The 24,780-nt window shown below is 35.9% G+C and overlaps 1 protein-coding gene across 1 annotated transcript; it reads right to left on the reverse strand.

Annotated features, from left to right (window-relative positions):
- Window positions 1-22,485: 22,485 nt before the first annotated feature.
- LOC145689793 (glutamate receptor ionotropic, delta-2-like) lies at window positions 22,486-24,303 on the reverse strand. The gene has a single exon (XM_081764012.1). It carries the CDS (start codon window positions 24,301-24,303, stop codon window positions 22,486-22,488), a length of 1,818 nt encoding a protein of 605 aa, XP_081620138.1.
- Window positions 24,304-24,780: the final 477 nt, after the last annotated feature.

Below are 24,780 nucleotides of genomic sequence, written 5' to 3' on the forward strand. Positions count from 1 at the left end.
ATTTTTAGTTCAGTAACCTGACATACTAAATCTGATCGCACACGAACAACTTTTACTTGTACTTGATCAACCTCAGTGCGTATTTTGGATAAATCTGTTTTAATTTCATTTATCTGTTTGTTATTATTTCCAACTTCATAACGTAGTTGAAAAATTTCAGTACGAACATTAGAAATTTCTGTTTGTACTTTAGCTTGTGGCTGAACAATCTGTGCATTGCCTTCTTCTAACTTTGCAATCCTTTTCACATGCACAGAGGTATCCTTTGATTCTTTCAAATGTTAAGAGTTTTTATTTAACGTTTCAAACAACCCCATAGATATAAACAATTCTTTCATCTGTTCCAAACCCTGATCTAAATTTACAATGTGGTTCTCTTTCCCCCATTTCCGTTCTGTGGTGATGTGTTTACTTTATCTACTACGAAACTACCACTGACAGTACTAAACTCGGACTCAGTAGGAGATTCTAGTCCAATTCCAGAAAAATTTACTGAATCTGTGCCATTTTTCTCGTTATCGCTGAGAGTACTTTGATCTTTACACTGTTTACACTGCCATGTAGCATTACCAGAATGGGAAGCTTCGTACTCTTCCACAGAAATTGTGGAACAACTAACATGAAGTGCCGCTGAACATTCTTCACAACTTAGTACACGATCGTCTTTCTTTTGCACATAACATTTAAGGATCATATTGGTTTTATTTCCTTTGCGAGTACGTACCATCTCACAACAGAAATAATAATCACAGGAAAATAAATATGACGTCACAAGTTTCTTTACTTCAGATAATATTTGCTTATCAAGCAACTATCTCATAAAAATAGCTCAGCATACCTTACGAAATAAAGATAAGACTGCACCCTAAACACTACACAATGTCTATCCATTATTGTCTTAGCCTTTTAATTTCATAATTTCTTATCATTTTATTAACTTACGTCAAGTTGGCGACCACACTTGTAGCCACCACACTAATATTAACAAATTTTTTGTGCTCAATTTGTGCTAATTTATGTTGCATTCATCAGAATTTGTGCTACAATAGTTACGGAACTAAGTGAAAAAGAAAGGTGGTCACCAATTTCATGCCAAGTTAGCTACCACATTGTGAAAAACTAATCCTACCATAGAGATATTAACAAATTATTTTGTGCTCAATTTGTGCTGATTTATCCTGCAGTTATTAACATTTTCTGCTGCAATAATTACAGAATGAAGAAAAAACAAAACAGGTTGGTCATCAAACTGAGATCCAGTTAGCTACCACATCGCGGAAAAACAATCCCAAACGCACTATACCAACAACTTACTTTGTGCTCAATTTGTGCTAATTTATCTGCAGATTTTAAAATGTGTTCCACAATAGTTACACAATCAAATAGAAAAAAGTTGGTCCCCAAATTGACGTCAAGTTAGCGGCCATATTGTGAAAACCAAAACCTACAATACAGATATTAACAAAAAAAATTGTGCTCAATTTGTGCTGATTTATGCTGCAGTTATTAGAACTTTTTGCTGCAATAATTACAGAATGAAGAAAAAACAAAAACGGTTGGTCACCAAGATGACGTCCAACTAGGAAGGGAAATATTAAAATTTCAGCGACCACCTTTTCTACACTTGAAAGATGAAATTAATGCTTGCGATGGAATTGTACTTCGATGCTTGTATTTGCGCAGCACAAAGCAGAATTTGTGCTCCCACAGTTAATTAGATGCAAGGCTCTAATAAAAAGTAAAGGGAAATATTAAAATTTCAGGGACTACCCTTTCTACACTTGAAAGATGAAACTAATGCTTGCGATGGAATTGTCTCCCGATGCTTGTATGTGTGCGGCACAAAGCAGAACTTGTGCTCTCACAGTTAATTAGATGCAAGGCATTAATAAAAACTAGAGGGAAATATTAAAATTTCAGCGACTACCCTATCTACACTTGAAAGAGGAAATTAATGCTTGCGAAGGAAGTGTCTCCCGATGCTTGTATTTGTGCAGCACAAAGCAGAATTTGTGCTCACACAGTTAAGCAGATACAAGGCATTAATAAAAAGTAGATGGAAATATTATAACGTAAGGGACCACCGTTTTTATACTTGATAGAGGAAATTAATGTTTGCGGTGGAATTGTCTGTCGGTGCTTGCGTTTGTGCAACAGAAAGGAGAATTTGTACTCGAACAGTTAACCATATATAAGGCATAAATAAAAAGTAGACGGAAATATTAAAATGTAAGGGACCACGCTATTTACACTTGAAAGACGAAATTAATGCTTGCGATGGAATTGTCTGTCGGTTCTTGTATTTGTGCAACACGAAGGAGAATTTGTGCTCGCGCAGTTAACCAGATATAAGGCATTAATAAAAGTAGAGGAAAATATTAAAATTTCCGCAACCACCTTTACTATACTTAAAAGCGAAAATTAATGCTTGTGATGGAATTGTCTCTCGGTGCGTGTATTTTTGCCGCACAAAGCAGAATTTGTGCAAGCGTAGTTAACCAGATATAAATCATTTAAAAAGTATGGGAAAATATTGAAATTTCAGCTACCACCCTTCCTAGGTTTGAAAAGGAAAACTAATGGTTGCCATGGACTTCTCCTCTGATGGTTGTATTTGTGCAGCAGAAAGCAGAATTTGCTGTCGTTCAGTTAACCAGATATAAAGCATTAATAAAAAGTAGATGGAAATCTCGAAATTTCAGCGACCACCTTTCTACGCTTGAAATGTAAAGCTAATGCTTGCGAGGACTTCTCCTTAGATGCATGTATTTGTGATGCACAATGCAGAATTTGTGCTCGTACTTTTAACCAGATATAAGAGCACTAATAAAAAGTACAAGAAAATAGCAAAATTTCAGCGACCGTCCTTTTTACGCTTAAAAAAGGAAAACTAATGGTTGCGATGGACTTCTTCTTTGATGGTTGTGTTTATGCAGTACAAGGCAGAATTTTGCTCGTACAATTAACCAGATATAAAGAATTAACAAAAAGTATAAGAAAACAGCAAAATTTCATCGACCACTCTTTCTACGCTTGAAAAAGAAAACTAATGGTTGCGATGGTCTTGTACTTCGATGCTTGAATTTGTGTAGCACAAAGCATAATTTGTGCTCGTAGAGTTAGCCAGATATAAAGCATTAATTAAAACTAGTGGAAAGTAGCGAAATTTCAGCAACCACCCTTTCTAAGCTTGAAAAAGGAAACTAATGGTTTCGATGGACTTCTTGCTCGTATTTGTGCACCACAAAAGAGAATTTGTGCTCGCACAGTTTAGCAGATATAAAGCGTTAATAAAAACTAGAGGAAAGTATCTAAATTTGAGCGACCACCTTTTCTAAGCTTGAAAAAGAAAACTAATGGTTGCGATGGCCTTATTTTTCGAAGCTTGTATTTGTGCAGCAGAAAGAAGAATTTGTGTTCGCACAGTTAACCAGATATAAGGTATTAATAGAAAGTAGAGGGAAACAGTGAAATTTCAGCGACCATGCTTTCTACACTTCAAAGAGAAAACTAATGGTGGCGGTGGACTTCCCCTTCGATGCTTGTATTTGTGGAGCACAAAGCAGAATTAGCGCTCAGTTAAGCAGATATAAGGCATTAATAGAAACTAGATAGAAAGGGTAAAATTTCAGCGACCACCCTTTTTCGACTTTAATGGCAGAACTGATAGTGACGATGTACTTATCCGTTGATACTTGTATTTGTGCAGCAGATGGCAGAATTTGTGCTCACGCAGTTAATTAGATATAAAGCATAATTAAAAAAGTAAAAGAAAGGATGAAATTTGAGCGACCCCTCTTTTTGACTTGAATGGCCAAACTGATAGTTGCGATGGACTTATCCGTCGATACTTGTATTTGTGCAGCAGATAGCAGAATTCGTGCTCACGCACTTAATTAGATATAGAGCATTAATAAAAAGTAGAGAGGAAAAGTGAAACTTCGGCGACCACCCTTTTTCGACTTGAATAGCCAAACTGATATTTGCGATGCACTTGCTCTTCGATACTTCTATATGTGCAGCAAAAACCATAAGTTGTGCTTGCACAGTTAAAACGGTCGTATTTTTTCTGTTTCTTTGACAGTTATTTTACTAAGTTTTACTTAGTTTTGATTACTGGAGGTCTTTGCGTTTTCATAACTTTAAGCTACATTGCCAACTTTATTATTAATTATCATATCTCCGGAACGGTTTTAAATAGTCACTTGCTGTAAATGGCTTCACGATCTCTAAATTTGCAAAATTTAGGGCAATCAGGGCACGTCACCTGGCGACCAGGAGAACAAAACCTGGGAGCCATGTGGTGATGCCTCAGTTCATGAGGTTTGAGAGTGGAGGAGGATCGTGAATCCTGCGCACGTGGGAACTTCGATTGATTTCGTTGATCCGCATAATTGTTACGTTGAGCCCCGCTTCCAGTCTGCCATTCCCTCTACATACGTTTCTCTTCCTTACTCGCAACTCATTCACAATTGCATCACAGTGTCTTTGTGTTGGCAATCGTCTCAACGTCGATTGCCCAGTCCATTGTGCTCCGTACGACGCGTCGCGAGTGCCGTCGCCGGCGATTACCATAGACGATCATTTCTGGCCTATTGCGCCTTCTCCTGCGTCCTCCTTTGGGACATTGTCTGTGCAGTCGTCAATTCTATGTCCAGGTGTGCACACCTTTCGCCCAGCTGTTGTGACTGTGACTGGTGCCAGTGCTTGTGAAAGTGTTAGCGTCGCTTCGACGTCACAGCAAACAGGAACTCCTCATCCATCCAAGTCAAGACGATTGGTTCAATATTCCTTGCATCACTTCTGGAGTCGTAAAATGAGCGATCGAGATAATACTTTTCGTCCACACACTCCTGACGCCAACCAAGCTCTCCTTGACGCTCTCCAGGCCATTACAACCCAAGTACGTCAGTTCTCTCAAGCTCAGGCTCAGCGCCAGAAGCAGTAACATCCTTATGGTGCCACTTTCGATGTTCCAGCTGCCATCGCGTATTTGCGATCTTGCCAATGGATGCCTCTGCAACGAATCCTGTGCAAAATGATTCAGTCAAAATGTCAACACAGTTTCCATTGAAATGTTTGTAGATGGTTTTGGTTTTGGCTTTAGCGTCCAACGATTATACCATGTCGGTTAAAGGAGACGTAGACCTACTGATTATAGTGGAATCCGAACCACTTTTTCGTTCAAAAACACCCCACCGGGAATCAATCCCGAAACCACGTGCACCAAAGCAAACGTGCTAGCTTGTAGGCCAAGCGGGGTTCCGAAATGTCTGTAGACACACCTAGTAATTTGAAGCAGCGAATCAGAGGGCAAACGTGAAAAACACGTGCCGCATCCTTTAAAACGTACAACGAACCGAGGTAAACAATTCTGCTATAGGGTTCCCTGGTAGGGTTCAAGATAGAGTCAACTCAAAAGTTTCAAATCACAAGGGGGATCACGTAGTATTAATGCTTTATACCTAATTACCTGTGCGAGAACTTCTGGTTTCTGCTCCACAAATACAAGTATCGAAAGGCAGATACATCGCCAACAATCACTTGCGACATTCAAGTCGAAAAAGGGTGGTCCGCTGCTAAAATACAAGTATTGAGGTATAAGTCCATAGCAACTATCACTTCGGCCATTCAAATCGAAAGAGGGTGGTCACTGAAATTTCACTCATTCTCTCTACTTTTAATTAATGCTTTACATCTAATTAACTGCGTAAGCACAAATTCTGCTATCTGCTGCACAAATACAGGTATAGACGGAAAAGTCCATTGCAACAAACAGTTTGGCGATTCAAGTATAAAATGATAGATCGTTGAAATTTCACTCCTTTCCTCTACTATTTCATAATGCCTTATATCTGGTTAATTGTGCGAACACAAATTCTGCATTCTGCTGCTCAAATACAATAAACGAGAGACAATTCCATCGCAAGCATTAATTTCCTCTTTCAAGTGTAGAAAGGGTGGTCGCTGAAATCTTAATATTTCCCTCTACATTTCATCTATGCCTTATACCTGGTTAACTGTGCGAGAGCACAAATTCTGCTTTGTGTTGCAAAATACAAGCATCGACCGACAATTCCATCGAAAGCATTAATTTTCTTTCTCAAGTGTAGAAAGGGTGGTCGCTGAAATTTTAATATTTGCCTCTACTTTTTATTAATGCCTAATATATGGTTAACTGTGTGAGCACAAATTTTGCTTTGTGCGGCACAAATACAAGCAACGAGAGACAATTCAATCGCAAGCAATAATATCCTCCTTCAAGTGTAGAAAGGGTGGTCGCCGAAATTTTAATATTTACCTCTACTTTATATTAATGCCTTGTATCTAATTAACTGTGCGAGCACAAATTCTGCTTTGTGCTGCACAAATAAAAGCATCGGGAGACACTTCCATCGCAAGAATTAATTTTCCCTTTCAAGTGTAGAATGGGTGGTGGCTGAAATTTCAATATTTCTCTCTTATTTTTCTTAATGACTTGTATCAAATTAACAGTGTGAGCAGAAATTCTGCTTTGTTCTGGACAAATACAGCCATCGGGAACACTTCCATCGGAATCATTTATTTCCTCTTTCAAGTGTACAAAGGGTAGTCGCTGAAATTTTAATATTTCCCTCTACTTTTTATTAATGCCTTGTATCTAATTAACTGTCCGAGCAAAAAATTCTGCTTTGTGCGGCACAAATAGAAGCATGGGGAGAAACTTCCAACGCAAGCACTTTCAAGAGTAGAGAGAGTAGTGGCTGAAATTTTTATATTTCCCTGTACCTTTTATTAATGCCTTGTATCTAGGTAACTGTGGGAGCACAATTTCTATTTTGTGCTACACAATCATCGGGAGACAATTCCATCGCAAGCATTAATTTTCTCCTCCAAGTGTAGAAAGGGTGGTCGCTGAAATTTTAATATTTCCCTCTACTTTTTATTAATGCCATATATCTAATTAACTATGCGACCACAAATTCTGCTTTGTTCTGCACAAATGCAAGCATCGGGAGACACTTCCATCCCAAGCATTAATTTCCTCTTTATAGTGTACAAAGGGTGGTCGCTGAAATTTTAATATTTTCCTCTACTTTTTATTAATGCCTTGTAACTAGGTAACTTTAGGAGAACAAATTCTACTATATGTTGCACAGATACAAGCATCAAGAGACAATTTCATCGCAAGCATTAGTTTTCTCCTTCGAGTGTAGAAAGGGTGGTAGCAGAAATGTTAAAATTTCCCCCTATTTTTTATTAATTCCTTGTATCTAACTAACTCGGCAAGCACAAATTCTGCCTTGTGCTGCACAATTACAAGCATCGGAAGATACTTCCATCCCAAGTATTATTTTCCTCTTTCAAGTGTAGAAAGTGTGGTCGCTGAAATTTTTATATTCCCTCTATTTTTTATTAATACCTTCTATCTAAATAACTATGCGAGCACCAACTCTGCTTTGTGCTGCACAAATACAAGCATCAGGAGACACTCTGATGGCAAGCATTAATTTCCTCTTTCAAGTGTAGAAAGGGTGGTCGCTGAAATTTTAATATTTCTCTCTAATTTTTTATTAATGCCTTCTATCCAATTAAGTGTGCGAGCACAAATTCTACTTTGTGCTGTACAAATACAAGCATCGGGAGACACTCTGATGGCAAGCATTAATTTCCTCTTTCAAGTGTAGAAAGGGTAGTCGCTGAAATTTTAATTTTTCCCTCTTCTTCTTATTAATGTCTTGTATCTAGTTAACTGTGCGAGCAGAAATTCTGCTTTGTGCTGCACAAACACAAGCATCGGGAGACACATCCATCGCAAGGATTATTTTCCTCTTTCATGTGTAGAAAGTGTGGTCGCTGAAATTTTAATATTTCCCCCTACTTTTTATTAATCTAATTAACTGTGCATGCACAAATTATGCTTTGTGGGGCACAAATAAAAGCATCGGGAGGCGCTTCCATCGCAAGCATTAATTTCCTCTTTGAAGTGTAGAAAGGGTGGCCGCTGAAATTTTAACATTTAGTTCTACTTTTTATTAATGCCTTGTATCTAGGTAACTGTGGGAGCACAAATTCTGCTTTGTGCTGCGTAAATACAAGCATCGGGAGACCCTTCGATCGCAAGCATTAATTTTTTCTTTCCAGTGTAGAAAAGGTAGTCACTGAAATTTTAATATTTCCCTCTACTTTTTATTAATGCTATGTATCTAATGAACTGCGCGAGCACAAATTCTGCTTCGTCCTGCACAAATACAAGCATCGGGAGTCACTTCCATCGCAAGCATTAATTTCCTGTTTCAAGTGTAGAAAGGGTGGTCGCTCAAATTTTAATATTTTCCTCTACTTTTTATTAATGCGTTGTATCTAATTGATTGTGGAATCACAAATTCTGTTTTATGCTGCACTAACACAAGCATCAGGAGATACTTCGATCGCAAGCATTAATTTCCTCTTTCAAGTGTAGAAAGGGTGGTCGCTGAAATTTTACTATTTCCCTTCAATTTTTATTAATTCCTTGTATCTAATCAACTGTGCGAGCACAAATTCTGCTTTGTGCGGCACAAATACAAGCATCGGGAGACACTTCGATCGCAAGCATTAATTTCCTCTTTCAAGTGTAGAAAGGGTGGTCGCTTAAATTTAATTATTTCCCTCTACTTCTTATTAATGTGGGGCCTCGGTGACTCAGTGGTGGAGCGTTTACCTCTGGTGCTTCGGGTTCCGGGTTCGATCCCAGCCCCCATCAAGTGAACTTTGTGGTGGACAAACACCGTGTGCGTGGGTTTTCTCGGGGCTGTCCCTTTTTCTCCCACTTTCTTTATTCCATCATTTCATTCATTACTCATCATCAGCGTCTCCTTAGCCTAACCGCCGTACGCGTGGGACCTAAATCTTAAAGATTTCATTTCATTTTTTTCTAATTAATGCCTTGTATCTAATTAACTGTGCGAGCACAAATTCTGCTTTGTGCTGCACAAATACAAGCATCGGGAGACATTTCCATTGCAAGCATTAATTTCATCTTTCAAGTCTAGAAAGGGTGGTCGATGAAATTTTAATATTTTCTCCTTTTTATTAATGCCTTGAATCTAATTAACTGTAAGAGCACAAATTCTGCTTTGTGCGGCACAAATACAAGCATCAGGAGACATTTCCATTGCAAGCATTAATTTCATCTTTCAAGTCTAGAAAGGGTGGTCGATGAAATTTTAATATTTTCCCCTTCTTTTTATTAATGCCTTGTATCTAATTAACTGTAAGAGCACAAATTCTGCTTTGTGCGGCACAAATACAAGCATCGGGAGACACTTCCATCGTAAGCATTAATTTTCTCTTTCAAGTGTAGAAAGGTTGGTCGCTGAAATTTTAATATTTCCCTCTACTTTTTATTAATGCTTTGTATCTAATTAACTGCGCGAACACAAATTTTGCTTTGTGCTGCACAAATACAAGCATTCGGGGACACTTCCATCGCAAGCATTAATTTCCTCTTTCAAGTGTAGAAAGGGTAGTCCCTGAAATTTTAATATTTCCCCCTACTTTTTATTAATGCCTTGTATCTAATTAACTGTACGAGCACCAACTCTGCTTTGTGCTGCACAAATACAGGCATCGGGAGACACTTCTATCGCTAGCATTAATTTCCTCTTTCAAGTGTAGAAAGGGTGGTCGCTGAAATTTTAATATTTCCCTTCCTAGCTGGACGTCATCTTGGTGACCAACCGGTTTTGTTTTTTGTACATTCTGTAATTATTGCAGCAAAAAGTTCTAACAACTGCAGCATAAATTAGAACAAATTGAGCACAAAAAAATGTTAATATTAGTGTGGTGGCTAAAAGTGTGGTCGCGAACTTGACGTAAGTATTTTATTATCATAATATTAATCACCACAGGCCTCATTAGTAAAGGACAAATAAAATCCTGAAACCTGGGAAAGCCACTCTTTGTAGATCTCCAAAGATACTATTAAACAGTAAAGTAAATAAATAAATGTAATTTGTATTGAAATTTGACTTATTCTAGGTCGCCACTTCGTCTCGTAGTGCTAAAATCTGAAACTACCTAACTACTTCGAAGATATTTTGGAAAATAAAATTCCTTGTATTTAGCTTTATTAATATTAACGCAATCTGACCCTGTACTAAGAACAGAAGAATACCAGATTCTCCCAAATCCCTACTGATGAATCATATGGCCATTAAAACTATTTCTTATATACAGGCTATACAATTAATTTCAACTCCTAAAGAATTTGCATTTCAACTTTTATTTTTTATTATTTTCATATGAGTAAAACATTGATTATATTTCATAAAATAATTCTACATTTGCTGATATATGTCCTCTTTGTTTAATACATTCTGTTTCCTGTTATTAATATTAAACATTCAGCATGCATGTATTCACAAATACGAATTTACAGATCTCAATTTCCAAATAAGAGAATAAAAAGCATGCTGTGTATATTCTAGTAATTCATACAATATTACACAAATGCGTTACTAATTCTATTACCGGTATTCTAGTAGGTATTTTCTACACATTCATTATTAGTACAAAGTTATTTTAACCAATGCACATCATGCAGGTACTAGTATATGCATTGGCAAAGAAATACTACACAAATCTTCAGATTCTTGTATTACCTGTCAGAAAAGTAAACGTACACCTATTTTTCGAGTCTGGCATTCCTGCGCTCGATCCGTTTAGAGTATGAATTAAATCAATCAGATGTTTACTGAGGGGCAAGAAGAAAATTCTAATCTGAATAAAACATTGCAGAGGGGCACAAGCTGTGAATACGAATAGTGCATAGGGTAAATAAGGGACGACACCCAAAGAGAAAGCCAGAAACAGCTCCTAAACGAAAAAAACGAGTAAAAATTGTCGAAGTGCGAACATAAAACACAAATACAACAAATACGCCGACAACTAAACGTTTACCACGCCATGATTTTGGTGGTTAAGATGCTGGCTTACAAATGCAAAGGATGCCAGTTCGAATTCCCGGCAAGGACATTTTTAAAATTTTTGGTTAATAATACATTCAGCTCATGAGAGATGGTAAAAGAGGTCGTATTTAGTCTTTCGTAGCAATTATTATTGGTAATGTTTAGTACTGATAATACTTTTTGTCTTTGCGTATTGCTTTTATTCTTGTTTTCATTTCGAAAGAGAAGAATATCCGAACAAATGCCACCAAAATTCATCTTATTTTCAATGTAAACGCCATTTGCAATTAGTAAAGAATAAAAATTGAACGTTCCGACGTAGCTGCAAAAATATGGAAATGGAGGGGTTCGAACCCATACTCATGGTTATTAAAAATACAATCTCTACATTCCTTACACCTCTCGACCATGTTTCTACGTTAACAAATAACAGGCTTGTGTTTAGGTTAGGGTGGTCAATACGTTTTGCAGAGGCCCGGTTTAACTCTGACGCAGCACAGGTGCGGGAAGGGAGAAGGGAGCAAAACACTTTTTCTCTCTCCCTCTGTGTGTCTATTTATCTATCTATCTGTATATATATAACGCTATTTGGAAATGCCATAACCACCCTAATTTTCAGCGGATTGAGACAAAACTTGGCACAAACATTAACTTTTGAAATATCTTGATGAGTTCGTTAACCAGAATAATCAGATGAAAATGTTCAAAATGGCTGCCCTTCAAGCTCTTAAAAAGTTCCAAGGGAACCAAATTTCGCCCATGAATGGGTATTCAAAAACTCTTTTAGTAACTTTTCCTCTTTTACTGAAATATTTGTGTGCAGGAGCTTATCCTCTTTTATTGAAATATTGGACCCGATTTATCGCCTAAAGAAGGTTCACGCCCTTTCGCTACGATCAGGCTTTTTTTGCAGGAGGAGGGCTATTTTCCTATCGGAAGAAGATGATTGTTAGTGACGATATGAAATTACACATTCAAAGTGAAGTAACTTGTGAAATGTTATTTGAAAGAATATTATAATAAATGTGCTTTCCCCTAACACAGAGAATTGTAAATCATGTGTTTCGAGTTCGGGAGCGTGAATGGCGAGAAGTGTTATTTGATTGCTTTTTAGTAACACATTGCATTGCAAATAAAGGTAGGCAACATTAGTGCTAAGTAAAATAATAATAATAATAATAATAATAATAATAATAATAATAATAATAATAATAATAATAATAATAATAATAATAGGTGTTGTTTGTGGCAAGGCAATATATTCCTCAATTCTTCTTTAAACGTAATGATTGTAACGCCATATCTCCCTTACAAACAAAATATTAGTAATTTATATCGAGAGAACGGGAAGCTGTATAGTGATGGGAGCAACGTTGGACAGTATGCACTCATAGTACTCAGAAAAATAAGCGATCTCAATACAAAATGAACGAAGAGTCATGTCATGGGGAGTCATGGGGCCACGGCAGAGCCCTCTTTAGGCAAAATGTCGATAACATATCGAGAGAACAGGAGATGATAGTGGGATGGGACCAACGTTGGACACCGTGGACCCATAAGGCGCATCGAGAAAATTAGAAGGGGGGACGCAAGACAGCCTTACTTATTTCCAGATAATAATATAAAATTATATTGCCGAAATACACACACGAGTTAGCTAGTAATATTTCATATTATTATTACTATTATTATTATTGTTATTATTATTATTATTATTATTATTATTATTATTATTATTATTATTATTATTATTATTATCAACGTCTTTTCATTACGTGTACATGTTTGACATGAAACCAAAGAGAAGATCCATCATTCGTAGAAAGAATAAGAATAGCCAGTTACTTTAACTGTGAAGGACGGCGAAAAATACGAAAAGAGTGACTACCTGTAGCGAAAAGAAACAATACTTTCTCAAAAATGGATAAAAAATCAAGCCGAGATAGATTCGAACTCGCATGAAAGGCGCGAAAAGCCAGTGCTTTGTCCACTTTTTTTACTGACTTACCGAACGTGTCTCAGTAACTTACTTATTGCTAATTTTACTTGCTTCACTCGTTTAACTTTGTTTTTTCTAATAACTCATAACGAAGGGACACGAACACAGAAACATCGAGGACAGTTAAAAATCATAAATGCTCCCCCGCCGGGAATCGAACCCGGAACACCATACAACAAAGGCGCACGTGCTAGCCACTAGACCAACGGGTAGGACACCGCTCACACCCTGTGTCGTTAGGGATTTCGACTACTGTATTGTTTCTGTGGGCTGTATACTATGATCACATTCTTCCTTCTTTGCTGGAACAGTTAAACCTACATTCTATGTAATACATGAGGTATTTAGACCTACATGCTCTTCATATAATCTAATAAAAGGGTCATAAGAAAAAGAATAAGAAAAAGAACATTGCTTGGACAAAGCGGAAACTATTGGCATCAGAAATATTTATCTACGAGGCATGCGCAGTAGTATGATTCAGAATAGTTACTGTTTAGTTCAGTAAACGAAGAAAGGGGTATAAAAAAGCAAATATGTCGCGTTCAACGAGATCGACCAGAGTTGACAGAGGCGGAAGCAGATGTGTAGTAATACAACAACAACGTTAAATTGATAATTCGTTCTGTACCATGTAGTAGAACATACCACAACTTTACGTGAGAGCAGAGAAAGACTTACTAACGTTATCATATAATAAGCTTTAGTAACAAAATCATATAGACACAAATGGATGAAACTGTGAGTACTACAACTTGGATTTAACGAAACCGTTTAGATATTGAGTGGTTTGCAGGGTTGTATAAGACACAGAAAGATAAGACACAATACAATTCTTCATACCTCAGCTTCCAGTAGCTAGATACATGCAATTTCTTATTAGATACTGACACTCCTGTCGGATTTTAATACATGACGTATTGCAGGATACAAAATGTTTTGCATTACTTGTTTGTTTGTAGACAGCTACTTGCTTATTGTTCTGAAAGGTTGTGTATAAACTAGGGATGGCCAATTCCGGAATTTTTACTTTCCGGACTCCCGAAAGTAAAACCGGACAAATTCCGAAATTCGGAAAATTCCGATTTTGGAATAATTACGGAACTCGAAATTCATTCCGACACATTCCGAACATAACATAACATAACATAACATAACATTCCGAAATTCGAAATCACAAGTAATAATAAGTAACCTTAAATTCATAACTTTCATTCAGTAAGAAATTAAGTAATTACTATAATTTCAAACATGTAGCAGTCAAACTATTTTGGATTTTAAATAGCAATATTAATTAAATTCTTCATCTCCATCAATCAATATTGAGAAATTTGCAAAGAATGTAATGTACCATTACAGTCAGGCTAATGAAATTTTTGTTTGGAGGGGCCCAATATTTTTTGAACTTACGGTATAATGTAGATTTTTCAATATATATTCTTCGGACCATGTAATATATTCACTTGTTACTTATTAAAACCAAAAGTAATGTGGAAGCTTTGAATAACCCAGTAGGAATTATATTTTGGGGAATAATATTTTTATTTATACATTATTTTATTGTAAATCCTGTATGTGGGCATTTCAAATGGATGAGTATTGAAATTATATACTCTAATGCTATATGAGAAAAATAGGCCTGCAATTGGACAAAAATTTTTGAAATTATCCACCAATCTGATATTTGGCAGTATAATTTAGATCCCCTTCGTCCCTCTGAGATGCCCATATCCCCCCAAAATCGGTTTCATCCAGTTTCTATTATTTTCTATTCGCTTTATATTTTCCGCCGCCAAAATTCTTTGCTTTGATTGGACTTATTTCCGACGCTATTGTATTAAGACGCGATTCTACCTGGGACACGCTTGACGTAGGAACATATAATCTTCGCTCCTGTGAAATTTTATTTTTGACAGGAAAACTAATCAGAAATCAGGTAAAATTAGTTTCAGTAAATAAATAAACTTGTTGGAAGCAGAAGGGGGCCCTGAACAGTTAAATCCTACAGTGAAAACAGACTGAAAACCGTGAAATACATAATTCGATTCAGAAGACGCAATGTTTGTTGATATGAATAGTTGTGAATAAGAGTAGCATTAAAGTGAATTGGTTTTGGGGTTGTATGATGTTTCAAATTAAGATTTTGGAGACTGATGTTTTCCCCTTTGAAATTTCCTTCACTCTCCAAAAGTCCAGTTTAGGGTTACGGTAGCCTGTCCATCTATGTATAATTTATACGTACGGGATGTGATTTATTATTATTATTATTATGATTATTATTAACATGGCGGGTTTTGTAGGCTTTCTTGTAGCTAAGTTGAATTTCACAATGTCAGTGTAATTTAGCACAGGGACTCTCACTTATTCCTGAGTTGATCACAACTTCCAACAATAATACGCTGTCAATAATTCACAGGGGTTCTTTTCCCTTCAGGAAAGGGACCTTTTTAGTTAATAGTTTCCATATGTCTCTCCTGGGACATTGAAAATAATCTTAAAACTGACAAATATAATTTAGTTAATAGAGGGTCCATTTGGCTCTGCTTCATTCCGTTCCTTTTCCCAGTTTACGGAGCCGATTGTTACTATGGTGATATTTAGTGATTTGTTTGATTTATGTATAGTCGAGTGGTGTGATAATATGATTTAACATGTGTAGTAATATGTATTAATATTTGTTTTCTTAGTTCATGTAGGATGTAGTATATGTGTGTGAGTAGTTTAGTATTTTGGCCGTAGAAGTGATGTATGAGTGAAGGTATAATTAATTTCCTTACGGAAAGTGTATTGTACAATTATAATTAGTCATCTTTTGTGGTCAGTTTAAACGGATAAATCAATTCGCATCTCAAATTCATAGTAACACTGTACCGTAATTACTTAGTAGATTACTCATAGTTATCGATGACAAAGTATAAATTTCATTTACTAGTGCAAAGTTAGTTTTGTACTATTAATGCCATCTCTCGCCGAGTTGAGAACTATTCGCCACTAGATTTTTGTTACTTCGATACTTAGTGAACTGGTCAACACGAAAATGACGCTTCTTTTGTGATTAATTATGAGTAAATATTAGTTCTGGCCCATACGAATAGGTATCTAGATAACCTACATTGTAAATTAACTTTCGTGAAAAGCACACTCATTTACATAGTCCAGTAATCAAATTATAAATAATAGTAAACTTCGCTTTTGCTTTCTTTCCGTTGCTTTCTGTGAACGATCGCATTGTTCACATTTTCTGACATATAATTGCATGTAGTTAAGAATATTGAGTTTTCATTGCGAACAAAATAATCCGAAGCCGTAAAGTGAAATATACTACGATTTGTTTTGAAAGATCTGATATTAGTTCATACAAACTCACGCGTGTTGGTTGGCGTATGGTAATGTATTGTTTTTAATATATATATAATAAGACTGCTATGAACAGTCCTGGACGTAATGATAAAGTATAGGGTGTCTGAAAAATAAACCGACGTTATAGAAATAAATATATAGATAATTGAGTAATGGTAATATTAATGATATATATATATATATATATATATATATATATATATATATATATATATATATATATATATATATATATATATATATACGTATATTGTAGTGAATATGAATAAATAATAGGACACCCGTGCATATATGTGCCCAGTTGTAATTTTTGCCAAAAGCAATACTTGTGTGAGGATAGTGTGTTGTATAAAAATGATGGATTGTATTTTCACTTTGTGGCTTGACATTTGATGGTAAACATGCAGGCCAACTAATCAACCGGCCTGACAATACGAATAATGGTCATATATTTAATTCGTTCAATAACGATTGGCACTCCACCCTATAACTGGTGCCAAGTAGCAGTTTAAAATGTTTGTGGATGTATGCATTAAGATGGTTTTGTTTCTTTCTGTAGGTAGCTCATTCTAGCAGCAATTGTTCCAACTTGCCAGAACGCTGGTGAACAACGAAAAGACAGCATGGAAGCAGACACACATGGGCAACGGTGGACAGTGTGGTTTCTCTGGAGGGAATGAGTGAAACTCCAGACGCCCAAAATATATTAATAGCCGTATGTGGGGACAGAGCACCAAGTCGCAGATTCGTGTTTCGTTGGGTATCCGAATTCCAAGAATTCAAGGACGGTGCTGCAAGAACAAACGCAATGGGCGTCCTGCAACTCCATGCAGACCAAGCAATGCAGCGCGAGTGAATGATTTGATAATGGAGCACAGGAGAATCACGTTTGATGAACTAGAGAAAGAAACAGGTCTATCATGGGGTTCTCTCCACACTATCACTCATGGGAATTTGAAGCTGCACAAGATGTGTGCACAATGGGTGTCTCATGACCTCACCGTTGCAAAGAAACAAAAGCATGTAGAGATTTGCCAACAGTTGATTCAACAATACAGTGAAATTCCGACCGAGTTCTTTGAGCGTCTGATCACCGTCGACAAAACTTGGTTCCTCTACGAGACTCCATAAAGGAAACGCCAGTCCATGGAATGGAGGCATACTGGAAGCCTTGTCCCAAGAAGGCACGGAGGGGACTATTCGTGCGGAAAACAAATGGCGACCTTTTCTGGGATCAGGAAGGGATACTGCTGGAGGAATGGCTCCCTTCCAATACGCCCATCGACAGTGAGAGCTACTGCAGTTCACTGCATAGACTCCGCCGACGCATTCAACAACGCCGACAAGGAAAATGGGGCCATGGCATTCTTCTCGAAAACGACAATGGTACGGCCACAATGCCACGGCCAGACAATTGCCACAGTGCATGGACTAGGATTTAGTGTACTGCCGCATCCTCCATATTCGCCAGATCTGGCTCCTAGCGACTATGCTTTATTCAACACAATGAAAGAGGGCATGAGAGGTAAGAATTTCAACACAAATGGTGAACTTCACGCATTTTTCCGCCAGTGGCAGAGAGATACCCCAAAAGAATGGTTTGCTACACAAATAAGGAAGCTTCCAGAACGGTGGCAATGGTGCATAGACATTGCCGGGGAATACCTCTAAAATAAACTGTAATTGTTTGTTCAATAAATGGTTCCTGTGAAAACAAATTAATTGTTGTGCCGATCATTTCTGAACGCCCCAAGTAGCAAACGATTCCAGGCATTTTCCAGTTAATCACAGAACAGATTCACCGTTTGCAGAATGGACACCATTTAAAAAATACGCGTTCAATTTACATTTGCGATACCTACTCTGCAACTTTGAGAATTTTTTCCATGTCACCTGATTAAGCTAGGTTCATTGCTGTTCGCAGAGATCATAGAGTGGATAGGATCGAATAATATAGAATATTTATTACAGTAGAATCTCGCTATTACCGTACCAGCGCGTTCAAAATGACAATGTCCATGAATTTTCATTTCTTCTACTTCTAGTAGATATAGTGTTTTGAAATTAGTTGACACCTCAAGGTTAGCGCCCTTGCGGATTTGGGAGATACTAGTACGATTTGGCAGAGATCTTACTAGTACAAAATTTATTTTATTTATTTTTTTAATTTTGGCAAAACCCTGTTAGATTTTTTTCTAGTTATTAACTTTATTCTAGTTTTCCATATTTTACTCGGAACTCTTCTCAGATTCTGTGGGGTCGGATATTTTTTATTATTTAGAAATCCTAAATTAATAAACCATACTGACTTCCCGGTAGTGCCGGAGTCTCCAAGGTCTCAGCCGAACACAGCGTGAAGTGAGATTTCCATAAAGCCATTGTCTTTGTGTACATCCCGCTCAGGACACTGACTATCTTGTAAGCTTGGAGATATTTATCTTGGTCCACGCATTTTAGTTGGTCACCTTTCGCGGCATATGAAAGCATATTTGGCTGTGAAATGTTGTATGTCCAAATTCGACCACTTATCTTTGTAGTTTTAGTGTCCTAGCTTATTCCTTTGGCGCCGCTCTTTTGTTTCTCTTCTGCATCTATCCCTTTATTCTCTTCTTCAAGATTTTTTTTATTTTTAACCTTCTCTCCCCCCAAGTTTTGAACTTTCAAATGTCAACCATTCAACATATATCATTTGAACTTGATTTACCAACTGAGATGTGGCGAGACACGATTCGTAGAGGTATTCGTTGATGTTGAAGGTTAAGGGAATGTTTCTCTGTCATATTTCGACCCACTGCGATAGTGAGCGATGGTTCAATACACGATAAAATGTATTTCTTTTATCATAATCCGTTCAGAATTCTGCGTTAGACTATTAGTTATTTCTACTTTTGTTTCCATTGGTAACCATAAAAGTGAATGTTGTAGTTGTTCTGGGCCCAAAAGTAGTGTTAACCTTTTAGAACCATATATTTATACATATTCTGTGTTTACGTGCCTGCCATGCGAATTAAATATCTCCCAGTTTAATTAAAATGCTTGAAAATATTAATATTATGATTATATGCGGTCTGTTAGTTATTTGTAAATGTGCGATATATTCGGATTCTCTCTTAGGTGAAGTGTTGCAACCTAGAAAATTTAATTTGTCGGGGTTATTAATTTGAAAGTTTAAATGATTATTGAATATATGTATATTAAGATATAAATATGTGTGGAATAGAAGTTTGATATTGAAAATGTATAATGGAGAATTGAATAAATATGTGTAAAGGGTCTTGCTACCTACCCCGAACAGTCCTTGGTTGCTATAGTTCCGAGATATCCGATAAATGTAAACTGTGAATGTTAGTAGATACCGCCGCATGTTATAGATATTCTCTTCAAACTTCGTAATATTATTAAGTAACATATGTAATGATTAACATCATCGTATTAAGCTAACTGCATGTAGCATGGGATTTAGGCAGGTCATCGTAACCCTAATATATACTTAAATCTACCCTCAAGTTAGTAAATTGAAATTCTTCTGTAAAACTACATTTAGATTCCATCCCTCCCATACGAATCCTCAAACTTGACCAGTGTTTCCACCTCAGTAGTTGTGTTCGCAATACAAACGAAAGTCCTTCTGATCTCGGGAAATTCTCGTTCCTATACATATATATATAGTGCGAATCTAACGATAAATATGTATGCTGAGAAGTATAAGGTTATATCAACTGTGAAATAGTTAGTGAATGAGATAATAAGTAAGTGACAGAATAACTAACATTAGTCACCGTGACATCAGTGACAAGACTTTGATCTCCTAACCCCAGAAATGAGAGAAATGTGTTCGATAGATACTTCGGCTAACAGAATATGTGTCAATTACGATTAATAAATGTAATCTTATGTGTGTTTATAAGAAATGCAATGAATGCATGGACACCGGAAAGGGATGCTTTAGAGTCGACAATACGTATGATATTATAGCCCGTTTGAAAGTGCGAGAGAGGACTCGTTTAATTACTTTCAAAATGTTCATAAATGATATAAAGACTCATTACTAACCATCATTCTTAAGATTTTTTTCATTCATCATATTGTATGCTATACTTATTCACGGACGTATAGCATATTTCCCAGGTCAAATAAAAAATATTTTTTTTCTTTTAAGCTGTCTGTCAGTATATATATATATATATATATATATATATATATATATATATATAACTAATATAACTATATGTGTCTATATTATTACATTGCTGTTATTCAATTTCATGTGTAGATTCATACATGTATACGTATATTTATCGCATATTTATAAAATTCTGTGTTTAATTTCTCAATAGATGTAATAAATGTTCACCAAATTGTAGTTAGATGGTTTCTCTTAAAATTATTATTACCAATGTCAATACGCAGTCCTGTATGTACTGTATGTATGTGAGTGTGTGTGAATGAATGATAAATTTAGTTTTAGGCGGTAGCATTTAATGTTGATTTACTATGATAGTGTTTATAATAAGTGTGTAATAGCATGTTATATGTATTAATGTGTGATGGAAGTTCTGAAAGACAACTAATCCTAAAGTAGTCTAGATCGGCTCTGGGAGAAAGCCAAAATAACAGGATGAGCCTGAATAACGACAGTCCTTTCAGGAATCTCAAAACTTCTATTTGTGAAACGTAAGTACATCACTGTGATTTTTTTCTTGGCTAGTTCAAATGTGTGTTTGATCTCTACCATGGATATTTAGATACTGGATATAGGTTATTTAACATTTCGATATAATAGATAAACAATTAAATCAAAACTTCTTGTCACATGGGCTGGGTTAGGGCAATTCCCACTTGTGCAGTTGCCTGGATCCAGGTCGGGATAATATGAGGGAACATATGTCTTTTCGGTATCACTTTAGAGTTGATCCCTAAGTAATAACCTTCAAATATGTATCACCTTTTAAAAACTATTCAAGTTCCTTTACCACATTTCCATAATTATTCAGTAATATTTTATCTCTAGCTAATTCTTACTTTCTCCTTTTCCTTTTCCTCTTTTTCTCCTTTCTCCTACCTCCTCTCTTTCTCGCTCTTTCTCTCCTCTTTCTAATAAAACTGAAGATCGGTCGTGACTGGGAGTTGTCGCTACAGACACGGGCATTAAATTGCTTTGATATTTCTCTTCGGGAGTCCCATATGAATTAGTTAATCCTAAAACATACATTTGAAGTAAGAATTCCAAAATTCAGTTATATTTATTGTTTATTTCATATTTTACTAAAATTATCAAATTAAAAGATTGCAGTTTTAAAATAAGGCGGCGACTAATTTTCCCACTCACGACTTATGTTTGTCTTCAGAAAGCTCCTACTGAATTTCGGTTACATTTCACAAAATATTTTTAGTGCGAAGAAATCGAAATTAAAATGCTATTTGTGTGGTCATATACAGAATAAAATTACAACAGTTTACAATTATTATTGGAAATTAATGCTGTCAGCCATTTCGAATATTTTAGAAGCACATAATTTGTAATGTATTGTAATTTCATTTCTTATCGATAGTATGAAACGTAAATAGTAGTAAATTTCCATAAGTGTTCTCCTAGTGGATTTGTATACAACTACTGTAAAGATAGTTTTATCAAGTTTTTAAAAACGTCCACAATAGGCCTTTTGAAAACAGCTCTTATTTATAAAAGAATACATAATGATCGCTTTTGGCTGTTGCAATAGCTTGATAAAAACTCAGCGTACCAAAACAACAAAAAGCTGCTTCTCTTATATGTTAAAAAAGAAGAAAAAGTTTGGTTAGTGAGTGTAGGGGGCGCCGAAATCTCTAGCTACGTCTCTGGGTATGGTCGAGTATTAGTATGAATGATCAAGTATCGGTAAGTCAGGTATGGTCGACCATTTGTATGGTCGAGTCTCGTAGAGATTTCCTTTACCCTCCCTCACATGCCCTGTATCAATATCTTTGCCTCTTACCACATTTTTCTATGTTCGTTTCCTGGGATCTCAAAAAAATATCGTTTGTCTTATCGAGTACTAATGTTACAAGAATAAATTAAAACACGTGGGCCCCATAATAATGTCCACTACTATATATTCTTAATTCAATTTGACTCTACAGAAATAGTTTATTAAACTTCTAGTGAAATTCTGTAGAACATCTTTGAACTTACTTCTTGAATTTTTATGTCACTCATTAGTTTTTGTTTGGGATAAATTTCTTAACGTGTATCTTGATTTTGCTCTTCAAGATAATTATTTCACACATGAAACTACAAATACCACCCAAAATCCCAAATGACCATACTAGAAAAATAGATCTTACATGACTGACACTAAGAACAACAATTTCATCCTCATCAACAATATCAAAACTAATTTTCTTCATCTTCACTTCATGATTAAGTAGTTCTCTCCATCTTTGATCAAGTCCTGATTCACAGGTTCGTGTTGCGTGTTCCTCCACTTGAGGGAGAAACGGTGAGTTCTTGATTAAAGCATATCCACCGTAGTATGCAACCACTGGCTCTTCAACAATGTGTACAGATGTATCTCCTGAAGGTTCAGTGTATTTCAAATTGGCATTGTATTCTAATACTATATAGTGATACATACAAGCAGCGTTACCTTTCATACCAACATTGTCTAGCATGTTCGTTATGTTGTCATTCATGCGATACATAGACATCATTTCACTCAAACATTGATTTGATGAGTTTTGTAGTAACTCACGATAATGCGAGAAGCTCTGAATTTCCAAATCGGATCCTGTTACTTCTTTCAAGGTATTTATGTCTGGATAATGATTATCACTTGTAAGAAATCCAACTAAAAATCCTTCATATAGTGATGTTAATATAAGTAAACCTAGAACGCATACAATAAACAAAGTCCTAACAGAAAAACATGTAGGCTTGTACGGAACTGACACTTTTAGAAATATACAAAGTATATACAGAAAAGGATTTATCCTGGAAACAAACCTTTCACGTTTGAGATGGACTCCTACGAAAATGCGCCAAGTTATTTCAACAGTTACTACCAATACAATAATTGACACCCAAACATAAACTTTGAAAGGATACAACAAGGCCATCCACTTGGGAACAAACCCTGCTTTAGGTACTATAAAGTTGATAGATGATACAAATGTACCTTTGGAGATTTCCATATACTTTATCCTTTCCGACGTTATTCTTGTTCTTACAATACCTAAATCCACTTTTTTACTCACAACATCACCTAACATATGAGTCCAAGTTCCATTATCTAATTCCCTGCCTATAAAGTTATGTTCCATGTAGATTTTGTAAGTAAAATTTCTACGCATAGAAAGTAACTCATGAAAGAGCCAATCTAATCCTTGTACTTGAAATCCGTGCTTTGAGTTATGAATTTTGAAGTATGGTTCAAGTTCATAAGCTGAAGCTTTAATCACATATCCAAAAAGATCCCTAAGTTTATCAGGAAATGATTCAAAAGAGTCTATATTTCTTTTACATCCCTTTGATTCATAATGACTTATTGTGTAATTAATATGGATACCTGAAAAGGGATTATATGTGTAAGCAATGACATCACTTAAATATTCTTCTTCGCACTCTTCTATATACACAAGCACTACGTTCAATATACGTATCTTCCAAGTGTGTTCTAACATACTCTTGAGGTAGCTCTCAGAAAAGTGTCCTATTACTAATACAATTAACTTTGTTCCTGAATTCCAATATGAACACTCCGATCCTTTTTCGAGTAATACTTCCATCGATTGCTTACTATGCACCAAAATCAAAACAGTACTAGCTTCTAAAATAAACTCATTCTGTACGGAGCAAATTTTTGTATCCTGAGATATTGTTCTGAAGTCTGTTCCTTGAAGTAGAACGGGTATTCTTACATAATTTTGTAATGCTTTAGAAAAAACTTCAGCTAAATTGTCTCTCATTTCATCCAAAACTACAAGATATTTTTCAGTTGAAAAGTATGGATAAAATGTCTGAAATACACACGACATCGTAGATAAATAATAAAAGTCACCTGAGTCATCGATAATTTTGTGTATCTTCGTTTCAGCTGGGTTTATTCCTAAATGTAAGATTACACTGGCAATATGTATAGTCAATGAATAATCTTTCATCTTATTCAGTGTGTGAAGTCTGTTACCTAGAAAGAAATGAAGAATCCATATTGTAATGTACGTAAATTCATAAAGTAACATGGAAGCATATTATTATCTATATTCTGTAGAGTTCCGAGTTTTTATTTATGTTCCGACAACACCTTCGGAGTGTGAAAAACAAATCACATACAGTTTTCTACACTATTCAGAGATTAAGAACAACTTAAAGATAATATTTTGAAGCTGATGTTCAGTTTTTCGAAGTAGTTGAGGAAACAAATTGTCAATGGTATTTAGTACTGTGGATAACTTATTCTTAAAAATTCTTAAGACAAGATTTCACGTGTTTTGCAGTCAAAAAGATGTACAGTA

This window comes from Thermobia domestica, chromosome 1 (assembly GCF_964235325.1).
Source record: "Thermobia domestica chromosome 1, izTheDome1.hap1.1, whole genome shotgun sequence".
Taxonomy (NCBI): Eukaryota; Metazoa; Arthropoda; class Insecta; order Zygentoma; family Lepismatidae; genus Thermobia; species Thermobia domestica.

What these genes read in the sequence shown, in the direction of transcription:
- LOC145689793 (XM_081764012.1), bottom strand. Translation starts at nt 24,303, where the DNA reads ATGTCGTGTGTATTTCAGACATTTTATCCATACTTTTCAACTGAAAAA.